Genomic DNA, 22,726 nt, shown 5'->3' with positions numbered 1-22,726 from the left:
TAAATATATCATTTTTTTTTTAAGTTAAACTAATTATGAAATGATTTTTGGCCTAGGTAACTCAAAGTCACCAAACCACACTGGGACGGCATAGAATATGATTAATATCTGGGGGTTTTGAAAAAAATTACTTGGTAAGAGGATGTACTTGAGAAGATAAAAAAAACAAGAAAAAAGATTTCTCCAAAGACTTATATAAACCAGGGAAAACAAACGTACGCCCATATGCACAAGCTGGATGTCAGACAGAGATGGAAAAATCAGCTGTTTTAATTGGTCTGGTATTGGCTGCTTATCTGACTCAAACAACCATGTCTACAGGGGCTTGGGCTGGTAGGGTAGTATCATCTGTGAAATGCAAGCTGCAAGGAAGCACTCGTTTACCTGCATTTTCAAAGGACGGGGACTTTGTTATTGGTGGTGCTTTTTCCCTTCATGCCTACACACACACAGTTTACAATGACTACACCATCATACCCGAGCCTGTGAAATGCAAAGGAAGGTCAGTACTGGGATGAAGAGAGTGCTCAAAACATGTTGGACTGTCTAAAAATAAAACTATTTTCACATGTTTTATGTTCTGTAGTATTACATTGCTCTTGTGTGGTGCTGGAAAAAAAAACAACAAGAAAAGTATTCCAATAGTCAGTCATTTATATTCTTGGAAGTAATAGTTGTATTTTGAAAACAGAAATCATATTGTTAAACAACAATTAAAAAAAAAATTGAACAGGAAATGACAAGCCTTTGCATATTTATTTATACATTTTTGTGATCTTGTGATCATGATAATCATTTTTGCTGAATTTAACTGGTCAGACAATGTGCTGAAGTACCCTTATACAATGAAGTCATTATCTGGCCATGGTAAAAACCCACAACTCCTACAATGTTTTCTTGTGACATTTAACATAAGTCTGTAGTTTAATTTCTAACAGTGAGTTGACTTTCTGCAGCATCATCACCAGTGAACTGCAATCATTACGTGCAATGGTCTTCGCCGTAGAAGAGATTAACAACAGCACAGAGCTGCTGCCCGGAATTAGGCTCGGGTATCAGATCTATGACTCATGTGCATCAGTGGCTGTGGCAGTGCATGTGGCATTTCAGTTTCTAAATAGCTTCGACCCTGTGTTTTTCATCGGTAACAATTGCTCACAATCTGGTATGGTGATGGCCGTTGTTGGGGACTCTGGGTCTACGACATCCATCAGTTTGTCACAAGTCATTAGGGCCTTTAACATTCCCCAGGTAAATGTTTCCAATTTCTGTCAATTTTTGTATTTACATTAAGCATGTGCATGATATTTGATTTTCGGTTCTTTTACATTTACACAGTTTTATTTCTTTTGTTTTAGGTTAGCCACTTTTCGACATGTGCATGCTTGTCTGACAAGCAGCAGTACCCAAGTTTCTTCAGAACAATCCCCAGTGACCAGATTCAAGCTGAAGCACTAGCCAAGCTAGTGAAACACTTTGGCTGGACTTGGATAGGTGCTGTTCGGTCAGATTCGGATTATGGAAATAAGGGCATGGCTTCTTTTCTCCAAGCAGCACAGAAAGAGGGGATCTGTGTGGAATACTCTGTATCTTTCTATCGGACAGACCCACAGAGCAGAATTCAGAGAGTAGCAGATGTTATCCGCAGGTTTTTTCATCACAGATATTTATTGTGCATTAACTTGTTTAATTATCTCTAAAATAAACATTTGATGATGTGAAGACACGTAAAAACATCTTTCTAATGCACTATGTTGTTTGTCAAGGTCTACAGCTATGGTTGTTGTCGCATTTGCAGCTTTAGGAGACATGAAGATACTGCTGGAGGAGCTTTCACGTGAGCCTTCCCCACCCCGCCAGTGGATAGGCAGTGAGTCTTGGATAACATACTCAGAATTAACGAGATTCCATTTATGTGCTGGGGCCATTGGATTTGCGATTCCGAAGTCAGTAATTCCAGGTCTCAGAGACTTCTTGTTGAATCTGTCTCCCTCTGAAGTGGCTGCTTCTCAAATACTTACTGAGTTTTGGGAAGGTTCATTCAACTGCACACTGAAAAACAGTAAGGAATGTTTCTAGGTTTAAATGATCCTGTCAAACTTCTGGTGTTACAAGGTGCACTGTTGATCCATGAGCTTAAAGTATTAATGGTAGCAATGAAATATGAGACAGGTGGTTCTCTACATATATTGATACTTATGATACCTTGTCTAAGGAACTTGGAAAGAAAAGCATCTGCACTTCAAGATGCATTTCTTTCCAAGCTCCTTAGACAACGATGACCTGGATGACTGAGAACTGTCACAGATTTATGATGACTACTAATTCAGTTGAAGTTTACGTAACTTAATTTTTGTATCACAGACTTTACATATCTATATATTTTTAATATTTTGAGATTATGAATCACAGTGGTAACGTAATTTGTAAGTACATAAATGAGATCTGAGACTAGTTTTAATTTCAGAGTTTAAAATGTCAGTTCTGTCTTTGTTTATTTTTAGACACTGCTGCAGACAAGAAGGTATGTGATGGAAAAGAAGACATAAACAGTCTCCATAATCAGTACACTGACACATCTCAGCTCAGAATTACTAACATGGTATACAAAGCTGTGTATGCAATAGCACATGCCATTCATAATGCAATGTGTCGAGGAGCAAATGTCACAGCTAAGTGTGACACATTAACCAAGTTGCAGTCCAAACAGGTCAGAAGAAATAAATATCTTAATGGCAGTTTCCCTCATCACCTCTAATATAACTTGGATCAAATAAAGTATTACTATTAATAATTGCAATATTGTATCTATTTCCTTTCTCTCCCATTCTCTCTCTTTATTCATTTTTACAGATTTTAATTGAACTGAAAAAAGTTAATTTTTCCCAAAATGGATATGATGTGTCATTTAATGCTAATGGGGATCCTGTGGCTATTTATGAGCTCGTCAACTGGCAGAAAAGTGAAAGTGGAATCATTGATATGATAACTGTAGGGCTGTATGATGCATCATTACCAGTGGGCCACGAATTTTGGATTAACAGAAACATTACCTGGATGGAGGATAGCAGAAAAGTAATGACTCAAAGGATGAGAATCTGACTCTACTGAACAAGATCATTTATATTTATTATGCCACCTTTGTGTGTTGACAGGTGCCAGTGTCAGTGTGCACTGACAGTTGTCCTCCAGGAACTCGTAAAGTACTGCAGAAAGGAAAACCCATCTGCTGCTATGACTGTATAGCGTGTCCTGAGGGAGAGATCAGTAATACAACAGGTAAAATCAAATTTTTGTCCAAGCATTTAAAATGGTTTTACACTTCCCAGAAGTCTCTCTTTTTTTTTTTTTCTTTATTCAGATTCAGCTGATTGTCTACGCTGTCACACGGAATTCTGGCCTAATGCAAAGAGAGACACTTGTATCCCTAAACCTATAGAATTTCTTTCGTTTCAAGGCATCTTAGGAATTATCCTGGCTACATTCTCAGTTGTGGGTGCTTTTCTGGCTATTATCATGGCAGCTGTATTCTTTCATCACAGGACATCTCCAATAGTTAGGGCCAACAACTCTGAGCTGAGCTTTCTGCTGCTCATCTCTCTCACTCTGTGTTTCTTATGTTCATTAACTTTCATTGGAGCACCATCTGAGTGGTCCTGCATGCTGCGTCACACTGCATTTGGGATCACCTTTGTACTCTGTATCTCCTGCGTACTTGGGAAAACTATAGTGGTTTTAATGGCTTTTAAAGCTACACTTCCAGGAAGCAATGTCATGAAATGGTTTGGTCCGCCAAAGCAAAGAATGACTGTTGTGTCTTTCACATTTATTCAAGTTTTAATATGTACTGTTTGGTTGGTAGTGAGCCCTCCTTTTCCAATAAAAAATCTAACCGCATACAAGGAGAAAATCATATTGGATTGTGCATTAGGCTCTGCTGTTGGCTTCTGGGCTGTTCTCGGTTATATAGGCCTGCTTGCTGCCTTTTGCTTCATTTTAGCTGTCTTAGCCCGCAAATTACCTGATAATTTCAATGAAGCCAAGCTTATCACTTTCAGCATGCTGATATTCTGTGCAGTGTGGATCACCTTTATCCCTGCTTATGTCAGCTCTCCTGGGAAATTTACAGTGGTTGTGGAGATTTTTGCCATTCTGGCCTCCAGCTTTGGTCTAATAATGTGTATATTTGCTCCAAAGTGTTTTATTATATTGTTTAAACCTGAGAAGAACACCAGGAAATATTTAATGAACAAAAATCAATCATAGTCTATTAACAATCTGAAAATGGTGAATATTCTAATCGCAAACTGAAATTGTGCACCTTCAAAGTATTTTTTTTGTTGTTGCTAAGTTCAAATTCATATGTCATTATTTATTTTTTTGTACATGTAATTATTTAGTGTATGAATATTTCATTGAGAGTCAATCACATAAATAAATGTAAAGTCATATTTAACACTCAGTGTGTGGTTCTGAGTTATTTCTCAGTGGCCTGATACAATTTCTTCTAGCAGTTTGTTTTCTTCTATCATTTCATTTTGTATCAAACACTAAATCATACTCAGTCATAGTATAATGAAACTGCTCAAAGAAATAAACACTTTTGTTGGGAGTTTCTTAAGTTTACAGAAACAAAGGATTATTTTGGTTGGGTACTGTTTCGCTTTTATAAAGTAAACTGTAAAATTAATATGCTTACCCAGATTAGTGGTGACCCATCATCAAACCAGTCATGGTGAACAGTGTTACAGGCATACAACATTCTCCATGGTTTCTTCAAACCCTTTGACATTTATTACATGTACTCATATAATAATCATTGCATGCCCTCATCTATGAAATACACAGGGTTCCAATGGTAGAGCAGCCAATTCTAGCGTTCTATGGCAAATGCCAAGTGGGCTCCATGATGCTGAGCCGTCAGTACTGGGCCCAGTAAATTATATCAGGCCCTAAGGCCACCATTATTAAGTCTGCTTCTGAATATTTGGTCAGAAACATTCATAGCAGTGGTCTGCTGGAGGTAATTTTGTAGGGTGATGCCAATGCTCATCCGGTTCCTTCCTGCACACAAAAACAGATAACGGTCTTGATGATGGGTTAAGGACCATATTCTCCTCCTGTGTGCAATAAGCTCTCTTAGAGTAACTGTTTGTCTCCTGGAATCACCTGTTCTTTAGACTGTCTTCAGAGATAAAAACAAAGTTTCTGCAAATGCAGGTACTGATGTGCCATTCTGAAAGGGTAGGATTACCTGTGAAACCTCTGTAGGGTCCAGGTATCACTTCATGCTACCAGTAGTGACAGTGACCCTAGCAAAGGCAAAAAAAAAAAAAAAAAAAGCGAGAAAGAAAAGCATTCAGAAAAGACAACTGAGGAAATCTCAGTGGCAATCACCTATAAAACCATTCCTATTTTGCGGGTTCAATAATTGTTCACTCAAGTGAGGAGAGTATCATTGTAAGGCAGTGTCAATTGACAATGTAACAAAAAGTCTTGCTCTATGGCCTCCTTGACTTTTGAGTAATACTAAAGCTGCACTCAAATTCTCTTGCTATAGTGCCCGTCAGTTGTGGTGTCAGGGTTGATGCATCTGGTTCAGGGTTGACTGCCATGAAAGGCACCAAGCACTCCATATAGGCAATTTGGCAATATACCACCACATGTTGATCAGTTAGAAGCTCAGCTCCTCTATTTATTCAGGCCACTAATTTTATACATAAAAGTAAATTGAATTAAATAAAATTGAATGAATAATTATAATAATACCTTTACATTTATAAGAGGTAATTTATATGGGGTGAGGCTCTAGTAACCCTCTCAGTGGACAGGCATTAAGAGGGAGTTACTCCTAGGGGTTTCCTGAATTTGCCTTGAAACTAGAGATGGACCGATCTGATATTACGTACCGGTCCGATACTGACGTAAATTACTGGATTGGATATCGGAGATAAATAAAAAATGTAATCCGATCCATTAAATATCAAAAAAGCACCTCACAAAACTTGCGACATGGCGTAACTCGGCTCATAACCGTAGCACTCGGAGCAGTATGCATCACGTGATAGAGCGGCTGTGTGTATTTGTAGCCTTGCTACCAAACCAGTGGCATTTCATCTCCGAGGAAGTGATCCCTGAGAGAAGTAAAGCAAGTGTGTAAGTTCATCTCTGAATGTTTGTAAAGCATTCCCATGTTAAGCTTAACAACATACACACATATATATATATATACATATATATATATATATATATATATATATATATATATACACACACATATATATATATACATACACACATATATATGTATATATATATATGTGTGTGTATATATATATATATATATATATATATATATATATATATATATGTGAAGCTGTAACTGTTCAGCAGTGAACAGGAGTCTCGTACAGTCTTTCACAAGCTCCAGATGCAGGAAGGGATGTAGTGATTTTGATTGACAGCTTCTTGATGTGAGGAAAACTATCCAATAGATCAGGGGTCGGCAACCCTGGGCACTCGTGCCACAGCTGGCATGCGAAGGGTTAACTGATGGCACGACCCGCAGTGCACATCGCAAATTAGCTCGCTTCTTAATGACAGTATCTTAGCTAACAACAACAAAACTACCAGATTCATCTTGTAATTGGTTGAAAATCACTTCGCCTACCGGTGAGAGGGACGTTGCTAGCTGGCAGTTTTTTCAAGCGATGCTGAAATTTCCACATTCCGACACTTCAACTGCTTCGGGTGCTGCCCACTGCATCAACACCACGGAAATACTGGGCCTTTCTCAATATGCGTACTTGCATTCTCGTGTACTCGTGATACGTCATCAGTCGGAGACCAAGTACTGTTCCAATTCGAAGTACGCATCAAGCCGAGAACGCGAAAAAGTCCCGGATGTGTTCTCGCTCCGCCCGTTTTATCGAGCATGCATCGGTGCTGACTTGTGTGGACTTGGTACAGCTAAATATCCCAGAATGCATTTCGTCCAAAACTCAAACGCGGCAATGGCGGATGAACGGGGCTAAAAACCTTTAAATATTACTCTTTCTGGGTCACAAAATAAACTTTTAAGTTATTTTCAAGCGAGAATGTAGCTGTGTAAACTTCAAATATCTGCTCGATTTATCAAGATATATATATTTCCAAACGCGCTCCAACGTTTTCGGAGACGTCTGTGACCCGCCAGCTCCATAGCAGACAGCGAGGTCGAGGATTATTAGAACCGGCAAGAACAGCAGACTCCCGGCACATCGTTTTCAACCCCCCCGCGGTCTTTTCGCTACTCCGGTTAAACAAACCCCAAACCCCAGTAGCTGTCTATTGTACTGAGTGTCCACTAAAATAAAAACAAAAGCGTTCTAACATGTCACCTGCTTGTTTTTATTAAGGTATGTACACGTATGTACATGTACACTATTTCTATTAATAGAGATTTCACTACTGAGGTTAAACATGATATATAAGTCACTTAGATCACTTCTAAATGTTAATGTTTTATTTAATGGTTTATTTCAGTGTTTTATTTGTTCCTGAGTAAACCGGTTTGGCTGTGAAAGTTAAGCTTCATAACATATTACTCACAGTTAAATTAAGAGGGGACGGCAGTAAAAACTCTGGACCTGTGACATCATCAAGTACGCTGGTATTCCAATTGTACAAATCGCGAGTCCGTACTCGCGTTCTCGGCGAGTACGTACTCGCGTACTTGAGAATTGAGAAAGGGCCCCTGTGTTTACATGTGTGTGGAACTCTGGCGTTATTAACTAGGCTAGCTGTTAGCTTATAGCTCACGCTAGCTAACCAGCGAGACATTAAAAGGACAATAAAAGCTGCAGACAACACCCACGAACTTATCTCACCACAACGTAGCACCGAAAATATGTGATTCTAGTTTAGTCAAACTGAGGGCAGGAGGAAAACCGCTCCAATCCTCGAGGCCCAGTGTCCTAAAACTATTAAACATGTCCTCACCGCAACACACCAGAATAAAATCATTAGGTCATTAGCAAGACTCTATAGTACTGCATGCAGAGGTGGCAATTTAGCCATTTAATTAATTGGACTATGGACATATCAAAAAGTTGCAGTACACCGACACCTCGAGGAATCGAGCTCGACACAGCTTCTGTAACATAAAGACTGGCATGCACCTAAACACAGTTAAAAAGAAATTCAGAAAGGCTTGGGCCGCTCTGCCCGCCACAGTCCATAACTGGTCGTGTGACCGCATGGCTACATCTGTTTGGTGAAAGAGTTACAGGAAACTCCACTGGCACCATGATCTATTATTCGTAGCATTATCTAATGTGTGAAATTAATTTTTTTTTTTTTTTTAAAAAGTAACGGGTCAAATATTGCCAAATGTAGCGGAGGAAAAGTACAGTTTCTTCTTCATAAATGTACTCAAGTACAAGTAAAAAAGTATGGTGGAAAAAAGGTACTTTTTTTTTCAAAAAAGTGGAATCCGTTTATTATGAGCTAACTAAGATTAAAACAGCTATCAAAGATGGAGTGGAATGTCGTGAGAACAGAGAAGCACCTGAGCTGCCATTTTAGTGAGGTTAAGAAACACATAAAAATCCCAAATATGCAACATTTCCTCCCAATGCTTTGAATGCAGATTAATGAAGGACTTTTGTGCTCTAAATTTTAATTCATTTGTATCACTACAGATATTAGCTACAGAGTAAAGACAATGTTAGTAGTAGTAATGGTTATGAAGTACAGTTATATAATAAATCCCAACAATTCCAGAATTTTCTTGCCCTTTACACTTTCAAAAAAATATATGTTTAAATTATTGATACTATGATATGTTTCTGTCTTAGGCATACCGACGTAAGATCTTGTGTGATAATATGTTTTTTTCCAAAAACCATTGGTGCAAAACCAAAAATGTACACAAAGAATTTAGACTCTTTCTGCTCTATGAAACATTAGTTAAGGATTAAAAATCTGTTGATTATCCATTCTAAATTAATCTGAAGTTCATAATTTGTCGTAGCCGATAATTATGAGGGAAATCTTGGTCCCAATCAAAATGTACATGAACCATACTGTGAAGACTTGTCAACACTATGTAAGGGTTAATCCACAACCACATGTCCTTAAAAAGATGACCAAACCCCTTTGTCTGAAGACTTATATAACCAATGGAAACAATGTGTGCCCATATACAGACAATTTTAGATGGAAATGGAGATAGCAGCTCTTGTAATTGGTCTGGTATTGGCTGTGTGTTTGTTTCACCTCAACTCAGCTGTTGCCTTTGCAGTGTGTCTAGATGGTATGAGACAAATGACTAGGCATATAGGAGCTCAAGCTGGTACGTCGTCATCCTCTCTGAACTGCAAGCTGCAGGGAAGCACTCGTCTACCTGCATTTTCAAAGGATGGGGACTTTGTTATTGGTGGTGATTTTTCCCTTCACGTCTACATGAACACAGTTTACAGTGACTACACCAGCATGCCTGAGCCTGCAAAATGCAAAGGAAGGTTAGTAAATAAGAAAGTCAGTAATGGGAAGAAGAAGGTGCTAAAAACATGTTGGACTGTGTAAGGAGAGAAATGTTTTCATGTGTGTTATGATCTATGGAACTACATTGATTCTGTGTAGTGTTAAAAAATGTAAAAAATAGTCATTTATTCTTTATAAAAAAATTGTTTTATTTTCAAAACAGAAATTATACAATATGTTAAATAACAGTTTTATAAAGGAAATATAGGGAAGGAATTATATTTAAAAGGAAATAAAAAGACTTTAATTTGTTTAAATTATCCTGTTGTTGATTTTTTCTTTATTTTAATTTTTTAACATTTAACTTAAGCTAAATCTACAGTGTATATTCTAACAGTGACACAACTATTTGCAGCCTTTTCACCAGTGAACTGCAATCATCGCGTGCAATGGTTTTTGCCATAGAAGAGATTAACAACAGTACAGAGCTGCTGCCTGGAATCAGGCTCGGGTATCAGATCTATGACTCATGTGGATCAGTGCCTGTAGCAGTGCACATGGCATTTCAGTTTCTAAAAAGCTTCGACCCTGTGTTTTCCATGGATAACAATTGCTCACATTCTGGTATGGTGATGGCTGTTGTTGGTGGCTCTGGGTCTACAGAATCCATCAGTTTGTCAAAAGTCATCAGGTCCTTTAACATTCCCCAAGTAAATGTTTTCAATTTCTGTCAATTTTTGAATTTAAAATATGTATGTGCATGATATTTGATTTTGCGGTGTGTGGTGTTTTATTTCTTTTGGTTTAGGTTAGCCACTTTTCAACATGCGCATGCTTGTCTGACAAGCAGCAGTACCCAAATTTCTTTAGAACAATTCCCAGTGACCAGTTCCAAGCTGAAGCAATGGCCAAGCTGGTAAAACACTTTGGCTGGACTTGGATAGGTGCTGTTCGGTCAGATTCGGATTATGGAAATAATGGCATGGCTTCATTTCTAAAAGCAGCACAGAAAGAGGGGATCTGTGTGGAGTACTCTCTTTCTTTCCATCGAACATACCCACATAGCAGAATTCAGAAAGTAGCAGATGTTATCCGCAGGTGTCCTCATCACAGATATTTATTCTGCAAATATTAGCTTTACTGTCTAAATTACATTTTTTCATACATTTACACTTTAAAATGCTTCTAATGCACAATATTGTCTGTCAAGGTCTACAGCCATGGTTGTTGTGGCACTTCTCTCTTTAGGGGACATGAGGGCACTGTTGGAGGAGCTATCACATCAGCATTCCCCACCCCACCAGTGGATTGGCAGTGAATCATGGGTAACCAACCCAGAATTAACAAGGTTCAGTTTCTGTGCTGGGGCCATTGGATTTGGGATTCCGAAGTCTAGAATCCCAGGTCTCAGAGACTTCCTGCTGAATCTGTCCACCTCACAAGTGGCTTCTTCTCAAATACTTACTGAGTTCTGGGAGGATGCATTTAACTGCACACTGACCAAAAGTAAGACATTTTTCTTGGTTTAAATTATCAGATCAACTGCTGATGTTACAAAGTCTGATGTTGCTTCATGGGCTGACCTAATTTAAATGAAAAGTTATTAATCATGACCAAGTGTGAGGTGAAAATACAGGTGTAACTCGAAAAATTAGAATATCATGCAAACGTTTATTTATTTCAGTAATTCAACTTAAAAGGTGAACGTAATATAAGATATTGACTTACTGCATGCAAAGTGAAAAATTTCAAACCTTTATTTGTTTTAAGTTTGATTATTATGACTTACACCTTATGAAAACCCGAAATTCAAAAGCTCAGAAAATTAGGATATTGTGAAAAGGTTCAATATTGTAGGCTCAAAGTGTTAATGTCTAATCAGCTAATTAATTCAAAACACCTGCAAAGGGTTCCTGAGCCTTTATCTCTCAGTCTGGTTCAGTAGGAATCCCAGTCATGGGGAAGACTGCTGACCTGACAGTTGTGCAGAAAATCATCATCGACACCATTCATAAGGAGGGGAAAGCCTCAAAAAGTCATTGCAAAAGAAGTTGGATGTTACCAAAGAGCTGTATCAAAACACATTAATAGAAAGTTATGTGTAAGGGAAAAGCGTGGAAGAAAACTGTGCACAAACAGCAGGGATGACCACAGCCTGGAGAGGATTGTCAGGAAAAAGTCCATTCAAAAGTGTTAGTTAGTTAGAGTTAGTGCATCAAGAGCCTGGACATGGGCTTCAAATGTCGTATTCCTCTTGTCAAGCTGCTCCTGAACAACAGATGTCAGAAGCGTCTTACCTGGGCTAAAGAAAAAAAGAACTGGTCTGTTGCTCAGTGGTCCCTCTTTTCTGATGATAGGAAATTTTTCATCTGAGGCTGTGCTGAGGCTTTTATTTTTACACTGTTCCTGCAGCAGGGCCTCAAGGCTGGTCCAAACCTCTTCTCGCTCTCCTCCTTGCAAGAAAATTTAAATCCTTAAAGTGTGGCCAAGCACAGTAGCTATCTTGAGCCACAGATGGTTGAGGGTAGCTACACGTTGTGCAGGTGGTCTTGAATTTCACCATGTAGTTTGAGTCATCATCGAAGACCTCCATGGTGTGATGCAGGTGGCAGAAAACAGATAAACCCCTGAACATGAGACATATGTCTCTCCTCCAAGATGCTCAGTCACAAACTTGTAGTAGACAGTCAAATATCCGGTCTTTAAGTGATAACGTGATGAATCCTGCTTCCAGGCCCAAACTACCCTGCTTTTGTGTTTTTAACATTTTTATTAGCGCTATTCATTTTAAAGCTCCGTTTTTAAAACCTTACTGTTGTAGACAGTGTTATTGTTAATGTATGTTTGGGGGCGTTGCACCCCAGAACCTTCAGAGGTTTTTCAGGGTTTTCCCTATCGGAATGTTATGTGAGAAACAGTTTCCTATATGTGTTGTGACTAGCTGTGGTTGTTTCTAAAAGTGGTCAGTAAACGTTCTAAAATTGGCACCTGAGTTTTTGAGCATTTTTATCCTGAGGTTCTAACACTTATGATGCAACTACAGCCCAGCCCATGCAGCAGTAAATTAATGACTAATGAATTAATGAACAATCGAGAATCCTCACGGCAACTTCTATCGAGTGGAAAGAAGTTAGCGTTCATCCTCCACCTTCACTGTTTATATTATGCTAACATAGCTGTGTCGCTAGCGATCGCGTAGCAAATCGTTATATATTAGTTAGCCAAACTAAAGTAACCCTACAAACACCACTGCTGTTTACTTTTCTGTCTTCATTTATGTCAGAAGTGATAGCAGAACTGTGCATCTTAATTTGTTTCAGAAATCTCTCAGTCAAGACAGGCTATATTATATTTAGATGGAAACTAGCGAGCTAACTCCTTGCTAACTTCTAACTCCATTAAGTTTAATAAATTCCGTTTTCATGGATGCCTGGATGTTTAACTTAATTGCTACACCTGGTAGAGCAGCCACACTGATCATTTTATTACAGATGAAAGAATTTAGACAGTTTTTAACTCTCAGTGATGCCGCAGTGATCATTTGGCTTATGGACATGCAGCAGAGTTTGGGACCAGACACGGCTAATGACGTCAGACTTAAAGAACGAATAGAGCTTTTTGAAGAAACAGTAACAAAAAGTTGAAAAATTGTTTAATTTACTTGCATGGCTCAATGACAGTCGCCAGCTTTTGGAGTTTTACCAGCTCTGATGGAGTTATAATGACTAGCTTGTGCTTTTGTTTGGCTGTAACCAAAGTCTTGTTTGCTCCTGGTGTAGTTCCTCCATATTAGCAGGGCTGTCCTTAAGGTGTCTAAATTTGCTTGCTTTTCAGTGTCATAAAGTTGTTGAATTTTACTTGAAATAGTCTTTTGGCACAGCAGTTGTAAGTTGGATCACCTGACGCTAAGTGTAGTACATTTTCTAACCCCCTATCTTCTACCACTGATAGTGGTTTACAGTCCAGAGCAATCAATTTTGTGAGAGAATTTGTAAGTTTGTCCAGTGTTGACTTACTAATTTTAGTCCTTAAGTTAGTCATTTCATCAAGTTTGGGCTGCCATCACCTTTTGTTGGTACTCAGACTGCTAGGAACATGTTTTGCATTTAGATGGTAATTAGGGTTGCCAACCGTCCCTTAAAAAACGGAATCGTCCCGTATTTAGAAACAAAAGTACACGTCCCATATTAAGCTGAAAAGGGACGCACTTTGTCCCGTAATACAGTGAGAATCAAAAGTAGTCTATAACGCTTTAGTAGTTAACGCTTTGTTTGAAAACATAATTCCCAGCCCCGCTCCTGCTTTGTGACCAATGAGCTGACAGCACACTTATGACAATTCGAGTATCACAATTCAGATTACCGCTCATCTCATTGGTTGAGGAAAGGTCGCTTGCGGAGAACATACCGGAAGACAACAGATGACCACAACAAAAAGCATGGCCAACAGGGAAACAAACGCCGACACTGCGGTGCAAGTCTCAGACGACAGTACACCTGAAGCTGGGCAAACACTGTGCGATTTTCAAACTGCACGATTGGTTCGCATGGGTTATAAGTTCGTAGGTCACAATGCAGGGTCTCACACTATACCGCCCGATGCTCTGATGCGACCTGAGTGCTCACACTGTGCCTCCATAAAATGAAGGTTATAACAGAAAATCTGTCGCTTGCTCTCCCTCTGTGTCTTTCACTCACACAGACACACACAACCATCAACTTTGCTAAATTGCTAATGAAAAACACTGATCAGGCAGCTGTGATTGAGCAGCAATGTAAATCCAACTATTTTCACGGTTGTTGTGGTCGTGATAATTTGGTGATGCCACATCGAAAAGGCTCGGATGAGCTTTCAGAAGTTCTACAAGTTGTGCCTCCATCGCTTGAGTCCAGATCACACGCTGCACAACCGTGCTGCTCTGCCTTTTTCACCGACGTTTACATGTTTGCGCGTGAGCAGTGTGAGCGGCTGCGGTGACACCCTCACGAGCGATTGATGATCGGGAGCTGGTCGTGAGGTGTTAATCGCTTCTCGTCACCCCACGTATACTACACGATGCACGATGAAGGCCAAAATCGGGCCGATCACCAAATTGGTCGCACGACTCAAAAATCAGCTCAAAATGGGCCACAAATCGCACAGTGTAGCCCAGCATTAGACCAGCAATGTTTGTTCCTCTCAGAGAAAGAAAAAAAGGCTGCAAAAGTACAGGGAAGAATGGGAAAAGGAAAACACCTGGCTGGAAAAGTGCACGATAACACCTATAAAGCGCACTGCACTGTGTGCCGGCGCACTTTTCCATAGGCATGCTTCTAATGGTGGGCACATGAAGAACATGAGGGGCGTGAAAGCTCGTGGAACCCTTAACCAATTTTTGTCCACCAGGCCATGGCAGAAGCAGATATGTATGTAAACACTGGTTTGTTTGTTTTTAAACCCTCTGGTTAAGGTTAAAATGGGCATGTGCAGTGAATATCAGCGCTATGTGGCCAGAAGTGTGATAATATAATTTATTTTGTGTAATAAACAACTGCAAGGATAGATGATTACAACAAAAAGATGAGTAATACATAAAAGTAATACATAGATGAATAATGATGATGAGTTATGATGCGTAATCATGGGAACAAGTGGGTTTACAAACGGGAGCAAAAGCTGAAATAATGCCTCTACTGAAGCCAATTGCACTAAATGTGCACTGTTACAAGAATATTTTTCTTTCTATTGTTTTCTATTAATTTATATAATTTTAGTTAAGCAGGACAGAGTTCTTTTAAAGAAAGATTTACTTTTATTCTCAAAAGTTAAGCATGACAGGCTTCTGTTTAAGAGAGAGACCTGTTTTATTGTGTTAATGTTGTCATTTTGAGCTAAAAATAAATGGCTAAATGATTTTTGTTTCCCATGTGTTGATATCACAAAGAATACGCATCTACTTAAATCAAATTCAAGTGAAATGGTTAAAAAAATAATTTCACACACAAAAAAAGAGCTAAAAAATTCACCACTCTGGGAAGGGTGAAGACAACTGGGTCGCCCGGCCCTGGCCACGAGGTGTCCCTTATTTATTTCTCAGGGAGTTGGCAACCCTAATGGTAATGGAAGGTTGAAGTGCTTCTGTGGTATGCAAACTCCATTTTTCACAGTTTGCACAAAACCACACTTTCATCAAGCCTTCCATTGGGTAGTATTTTGAAATTAAATTTGCCTCCAATCCTTCCTAGCAATGCACTTTCTTCTGATTCTTTGTAGCTCTGATGTGTGCATCAGTGTAATCGATATACCAGAAAATCGTGCACTGACAAAAGTTAGCCTTTGCCTGGAATGCAAAGTGCAATTAAATACATAATTTTTTAGTACATTGTTTTTTTCAAATTAATTAATTGCAATAATGCGTTAAATTCCCACTCCTAGTTTTAATATAACCAATTCAAAGTACTTCAGTACAATCAGGTGATCTGCATTAAATAAGATAACACGCAAATTATTTTTGCTACTCCAAAAAAATATTTCTGTCCACTCTAACATAAAGGAGAACATCACAAGCCTGATACCTGCAGGCCTGAAAGCAGGAGGTGTATCACCCCTCGTGTCTTCGACCTGGAGGCATCGTTAACATTGCAAGCGGCCTTTGGTGGCATTTTGGCAGCAACTGCAACATTTAGCAGTTGCCTCATTGTTCTGACAAACGAAACAAAACGATTGACTGCACAACACACTTACTACACACTCCTAACATGCCAATCTCTCACATCTCAAAACTCGCTCTCTCTCTCTCTTTCTTGCAGCTGTTTTCCCCCTCTTCCTAAACAACCAAAGCCATTTTGCCATATCATCTTCTGAGTGGTCGATATGGCACATTTTTCCACCTATATGAAAAAGGTGTTTTTTCTTTTCTTTTCGTACTTTTTTTATCGCAAGAAGAGACTGCTTTTGAGCGCTTTCCTTAGAAAACACTGTTTTTACCTTTTCTTTCTGCAGTAAACATGACAACAATATCCAAGAAAAAGACATTGTGTGTATTTTTTATCGTAACTCTGGTTTTATGTGGCCTATTAACACAATTTAAAAACTGGTAATGAACTAATGATTCAGGTGTGTTGACCTAAGGCAGTGGTTCCCAAACGTTTCTTGCTGGGCCCCCCTTTGTTTTACAAGGAAAATATTCGCCCCAGAGAATTGAGAAAGGGCCATGGTAAACTAGGATTATTTTCAATTTTTTTATTTTATTTTATTTTATTTATTTTAACCTTTTAGAAATATTTTTCATGTTACCAACATAATTTGCAACATTTATAAAGAGAACACAGTTGAGATCTAGTTCAACATTGACATCTGCTCTGTCTTTTTGTGATTTTTAGATGCCACTGCAAAGAAGAAAGTATGTGATGGAAATGAAGACATACAGAATCTGCAAAACCAGTACACTGACACATCACAGCTCAGAGTTACTAACTTGGTGTACAAGGCCGTGTATGCAGTAGCACATGCCATCCATAATGCAGTGTGCCAGGAAATAAATGGCACTGAAAAGTGTGACAAGTTAACCAAGTTAGAGTCCAAACAGGTCAGAAGAAATAAATATGTTGATGCCAGTGTCTTTCATCAACTGCAATATAAGTTGATATGTAATCAATGTTCCCTCTAAACTGCGCGCTTGCACAATTGTGCACTGCTGGCACGGTCTCTGCGCAGAAAAAAATCTGCGTTGCATAAACAATTCTAACCTGAATTGAAATTAAAGTAAATACTTTAACAATTCTGTTTTTGCAGTGTTAGTCAGTAAGTGACTGGCTGCTCCCGTATGGGATTAGAACGATGCCACCTTATCCCATAGTCCAGCCAATAATGCGATTGACATTCGTATATACACAGCTAATCAACGTCGTTGACAGGCTATGACAGCGTCCTTATGTGCCGGTGTTTTAGCTAGCAAAGCGGTGTGGCTGATGTGGAGTGAATCCACGTTAATGACAACGTGTGCAACCATTGGAGATGTGAGCAGGACAGACGGAACAATTGACGGAAAAAGTGTGGACTTATATACCAGTATATACCAGTTTTAAATTGTGTTGATAGGCCACGTAAAACCAGAGTTATGATAAAAATATATGCAATGTTTGGTTTTCTTCCTGAATATTATCGTTGTTTATATTTTGTTAATATAACAACAGCGTTTTATAAGGAAAACGATCGAAAGCACTCTCCACCTGTGAGCAAAGATGAAACCAAAACACCCCCCACCCTTTCCTATTGGTGGAAAAATGTACCATGTCGACCAATCAAATCATGGCATGTAGTGTTAAGAAAGAGGAGGAAGTTTTAGGAGTGATGGCGGTGTTTTGAGATGTGAGAGATTTGCAACGTTTAACGCAAATCTTGTGTAGTTAGTGTGTAGTGTAGTCAATAGTTTTGTTGTGTGAGTCAGAACAATGAGGCGACTGCTGAATGTTACAAGTGTTACAGCAGTGATACATTTCCTGTTGTCAGGCCTGCAGGTATCAGGCTGTTGTTCTCCTTTATCTCATAGTGGACAGAAATTATTTTTTGGAGTGGCACAAATAATTTGTGTGGCATCAGATTTGATGCAGAACAGCTGATTGTTCTGTAAATATTTTGAAATGTTTGTTTAAAAAAATGCCTTGGCTGCATTTTTAGGTAAACAGCTGCAAAAATCTTTGTTGTTTGCAAAACTCAGTAACTTTTTTGAAGGAGTAACTATATAATTAATTGCCCAACATTGGTCTTTATATACTGTATGTCAAGAGATTTATTCTAAAGACACTTCTTCAGCTAAGAATCTAAAGGTAGAAACACACAGACGCTGCAGTTTTTACTTGCAAGGGCATGATCACAGAACGCTCACACCAGAGTGGGGGCCCTGTGATGTGCACTCTGTCTCCTGCACCTGCCTTTATTTATATACAAAAGTAATACAACAGTGAATACGTCTATTCATTAACAGAGGAATGTTAGTATGTAGGGAGTGAAGATAAAAGTGGTTCAGGTGTATGTGTGTGTGTTATTCTGAAGGACGTTGCCCCTCTTCTTGAAGATAAGAGCATCCAGCTCCCCTCTTCCTGGCAGGAGTGAAATGATAACAGCTTGCTCAGCTATTATCACTGTGAGAAAGAACCCACAAAGCAAGTCTTAATTTCAACAACAGTCTAAGTCATAAAAGGGTCATCATGCAGTATTCTATAATATGCAAACTTATATCACTAAGCACTTAATTAAGAGTAGTCTAACATAAATATAAATGCTGTTATTTGATTATTTTAATAAACCATGTAACTTGGATGGATTCGATGATGGCGTGGCCGCAGTGTTCATGTCTACTGTTGCTCACAGTGGTCCAAGGGACAGCTCAGGGAGTTTGTGTGTTCGCTCAGACACATGAAAGATTAGAGGGAACATTGTATGTAATATTAATATTTGTTATTGAAATAGTGCATAATTTTTTTCCTTTCCCCTCCCATTATACCTAATTTCATCTTTTCAGATTTTAATTGAGCTGAAGAAAGTAAATTTTTCCCGAAATGGCTATGATGTGTCATTTGATGCTAATGGGGATCCTGTGGCTATTTATGAACTGGTTAACTGGCAGAAAAGTGAAAACGGCGCAACTGACATAGTGACTGTAGGGCTGTATGATGCATCACGGCCCGTGGGCCAGGAATTCAAGATCGACAAAAACATTACCTGGATGGAGGGTAGCATGAAAGTAAGCAGTCAAACTTTACTAAACAATGATTACAGCTGCATAGTAAATATTTACATTTATTCTGCAACCTTTCTGTCTTTGACAGGTGCCAGTGTCAGTGTGCACCGACAGTTGTCCTCCAGGAACTCGTAAAGTGTTGCAGAAAGGAAAACCCATCTGCTGCTATGACTGTACAGCATGTCCTGAGGGGGAGATCAGTAATATCACAGGTAAAGAGAAATGATTGCCATGCATTTAAAATGTTTCATTGTGTATATATGAAAATCAAGAAAAAAATTGTATTTATTTGTTTTTTATCCAGATTCGACTGATTGTTTACCTTGTCAAAAGGAATTCTGGCCTAACGCAAAGAGAGACACTTGCATCCCTAAGCCTGTAGAGTATCTTTCCTTTCAAGACCTCCTAGGAATTATCCTGGCTACATTCTCAGTTCTTGGTGCCTGTCTGACCATCGTAATTGCGGCTGTATTCTTTTGTCACAGGAAAACTCCAATTGTCAGGGCCAACAACTCTGAGCTGAGCTTCTTGCTGCTCATCTCTCTCACTCTGTGTTTCTTATGTTCATTAACTTTCATTGGACCACCATCTGAGTGGTCCTGCATGCTGCGTCACACTGCATTTGGGATCACCTTTGTACTCTGTATTTCCTGTGTACTTGGGAAAACTATAGTGGTTTTAATGGCTTTTAAATCGACACTTCCAGGTAGTAATGTGATGAAATGGTTTGGTCCTCCACAACAAAGAATGACTGTTGTGTCTTTCACCTTTATTCAAGTTTTAATATGTACTGTTTGGATAGTAGTGAGCCCTCCCTTTCCAATAAAAAATCTAACCACGTACAAGGAGAAAATCATATTGGAATGTGCATTAGGCTCTGCTGCTGGCTTCTGGGCTGTGCTTGGATACTTAGGCATACTTGCTGCCTTTTGCTTTGTTTTAGCAGTCTTAGCCCGCAAATTACCTGATAATTTCAATGAAGCCAAGCTTATCACCTTCAGCATGTTGATATTTTGTACTGTCTGGATCACATTTATCCCAGCATATGTCAGCTCCCCTGGAAAATTCACTGTAGTTGTGGAGATTTTTGCAATTCTGGCCTCCAGCTTTGGTCTAATAATGTGTATATTTGCTCCCAAGTTTTTTATCATATTGTTCAAGCCTGAGAAGAACAGCAAGAAATATTTAATGAACAAAAATCATCATAGTATATCAGAGCTTCTAGTACTTGCAATTATTGCAACATTAAGCTGGAATTGTACAAATTCAATGCAAAAACAAAAGTTTTCAATTTTTTTTATTTCAAAAATCTCTTTATTTATAACTTTTTTCTGTTAAATAGCTTCAAATTTTACTTTTAAAGATAAGCTTTTTAAAATTATTTTTTCATTTATTTTTTGGTTTATTTAATCCAATAATATTTAATTTGGAGTAAAGTAAATAAACAGAAAGTCACCTTTCACAATAACACTACATGATTCCGAGTTATTTTTCAATAGTTTTCAATTCCCCCAAGCCCCCACCAGAAGACTGGAACTCAACAAAAAGAACCAGCCTTCAAAATTTCAGCATTCCATTATACTCAGTAATAAAAAAAAAACATGTATTAATAAAGGGCATCCATCCATCCATCAATCTTCTTCCACTGTATCTGGGGCCGTGGGGGCAGCAGCCTAAGTAGAGAAGCCCAGATTTCCCTCTCCCTAGCCACCTCCTTGAGCTTGTCCGGGGGAACACCAAGGCGTTCCCAGGCCAGCTGAGAGATATATCCAGCATGTCCTGGGTCTGCCCCGGGGCCTCCTCCCGGTGGGACATGCCCGGAACACCTCACCCAGGAGGCACCCTTGTCAGGCGCCTGAACCACCTCAACTGGCTCCTTTCGATGTGAAGGAGCAACGGCTCTTCTCTGAGCCCCTCCTCAATGGCTGAACTTCTCACCCTATCTCTAAGGGAGAGGCCAGCCACCCTTCGGAGGAAGCTCATTTCCGCCGCTTGTATCCACAATCTCGTTCTTTCGGTCACTACCCACAGCTCATGGCCATAGGTGAGGGTAGGGACGTAGATCGACCGGTAAACCGCTTTTACGCTCAGCTCTTTCTTCACCATGATGGACTGGTGCAGCGTCTGCATCACTACAGCCACAGCACCAATCCGTCTGTCGATCTCTGGCTTCCTTCTCCCATCACTCGTGAACAAGACCCCAAGATACTTAAAATCCTCCACTTGGAGCAGGAACTTGTCTCCAACCCAGAGTGGGCACTCCACCCTTTTCCAGCTGAAAACCATGGCCTCAGATTTGGAGGTGCTGATCCTCATTCCCGCTGCTTCACATTCGTCTGAGAACTGTTTCAGTGCGAGCTGGAGTCCATCACCCAATGAAGTCAACAGAAAAAAGTCTTTTTTCATGGGCTCTCTGAACAGGTTCAGCTAGGGCTGCTCGATTATGGCATAAGTGATAATCACGATTATTTTCACTGAAATTGAGATCTCGATTATTTGACGATATTTATTTAACAATAACAATGTATTGAATAATGACTTTAAAGTTTGTCAAAAAAGAATATAAAATAGTGTGCAAATACTGATAACAGTGCAAATGTTTGCAATATAAAAAATAAATGAAAAATGTAAACATCCATGTTTAGTGAACTTTGCAGTGTTGCTCTGTGGTGCAGCTACGACACTGTAGCAAAGTTTACACACTATGTCTACTTGATCCACGTCTGACTCCGCGAACCCATAATGTTTCCACAACACTGAAGTTTATTTTACCTCCCTTTTCAACCAACAGCAGTCACTCTCCTCTCCAAATAACTTCTGCTTAGCTTTCCGAGCTTGCCTCGGGTCCTCTTAATCAGTGGTCCCCAACCCCCGGGCCTCGGACCGGTACCGGTCCGTGAGTCGTTTGGTACCGGGCCGCGAGAGTTGAGGCTCAGGTGTGAAATGTATAGTTTCCAGGGTTTTTATCGGTTTTCAGCGTTATTTTGTTATCGTTTTTATTGTTTACTTGGTTTTCCTTGGTCTTTTCACATGTATTATGAATAAATTTTCTTTTTTTCAGTACCGGTACTAGTTTTATTTTAAAGATAGTTTTATTTTGTTGTATTTATCCGCGACACCTTAAAGGCCGGTCCATGAAAATATTGTCGGGCATAAACCGGTCCGTGGCGCAAAAAAAGGTTGGGGACCGCTGCTCTTAATTGTTGTGACACGTGTTTGAAATGCAGAGAGGTGCGCTCGATTTGCCACATGGAGCAGCGTGAGAGTAAAGCACGAGGGAGGGGCTAATAATTGGCTCAGTCATTTTTAATGATCGTTGAAAGCCCAGATCGTCATCGAGATTAAAATTCGATTAATTGAGCAGCCCTAGCTTCAGCAATGGAGATGCTGAACATGGTCCATTCGGCCTCAATGTCCCCAGTTTCCCTCGGAATGCTGTTGAAGGTCTGCCGGTGTGCGTTGAAGATCTCGCGGACTGGGGCCTTTGCTAGGCATTCCCAGCCTAGCAGAGACTGTTTCCAGAGCCCAAGCCATGTGTTA

The 22,726-nt window shown here is 39.4% G+C and overlaps 2 protein-coding genes and 1 long non-coding RNA gene across 3 annotated transcripts in view; 2 read left to right on the top strand and 1 right to left on the bottom strand.

Annotated features, from left to right (window-relative positions):
* The window catches only part of LOC146503408 (uncharacterized), a 276,290-nt gene that overhangs the window by 33,813 nt on the left and 219,751 nt on the right, over positions 1-22,726 (bottom strand). The window lies entirely within an intron of this gene.
* On the top strand, positions 991-4,951 carry LOC146503429 (extracellular calcium-sensing receptor-like). Its single transcript, XM_085131071.1, has 6 exons — positions 991-1,251; positions 1,359-1,504; positions 1,767-1,870; positions 2,505-2,524; positions 3,156-3,279; positions 3,362-4,951. The coding sequence occupies exons 1-6, from the start codon at positions 991-993 to the stop codon at positions 4,264-4,266; spliced, it is 1,560 nt and encodes a 519-aa protein (XP_084987197.1). The 3' UTR covers positions 4,267-4,951.
* Positions 10,719-21,627, top strand: LOC146503428 (extracellular calcium-sensing receptor-like). Its single transcript, XM_085131070.1, has 5 exons — positions 10,719-10,971; positions 16,827-17,032; positions 18,968-19,178; positions 19,275-19,317; positions 19,459-21,627. The coding sequence occupies exons 1-5, from the start codon at positions 10,719-10,721 to the stop codon at positions 20,522-20,524; spliced, it is 1,779 nt and encodes a 592-aa protein (XP_084987196.1). The 3' UTR covers positions 20,525-21,627.

Source organism: Neolamprologus multifasciatus, chromosome 14, assembly GCF_963576455.1.
Source record: "Neolamprologus multifasciatus chromosome 14, fNeoMul1.2, whole genome shotgun sequence".
Lineage (NCBI taxonomy): Eukaryota > Metazoa > Chordata > Actinopteri > Cichliformes > Cichlidae > Neolamprologus > Neolamprologus multifasciatus.
This window is presented reverse-complemented; position numbering and strand designations above follow the sequence as displayed.

Bases quoted from the DNA above. Each gene is read 5' to 3' on its own strand.
- LOC146503429 (XM_085131071.1), top strand. From the start codon at position 991: ATGGTCTTCGCCGTAGAAGAGATTAACAACAGCACAGAGCTGCTGCCC. The intron at 1,871-2,504 runs GTGAGTCTTGGA...GTTTATTTTTAG, and splicing joins ACCCCGCCAGTGGATAGGCA to ACACTGCTGCAGACAAGAAG. The intron at 3,280-3,361 runs GTAAAATCAAAT...TTCTTTATTCAG, and splicing joins AGAGATCAGTAATACAACAG to ATTCAGCTGATTGTCTACGC.
- LOC146503428 (XM_085131070.1), top strand. From the start codon at position 10,719: ATGAGGGCACTGTTGGAGGAGCTATCACATCAGCATTCCCCACCCCAC. The intron at 17,033-18,967 runs GTCAGAAGAAAT...TCATCTTTTCAG, and splicing joins CCAAGTTAGAGTCCAAACAG to ATTTTAATTGAGCTGAAGAA. The intron at 19,179-19,274 runs GTAGCATGAAAG...TGTCTTTGACAG, and splicing joins AAACATTACCTGGATGGAGG to GTGCCAGTGTCAGTGTGCAC.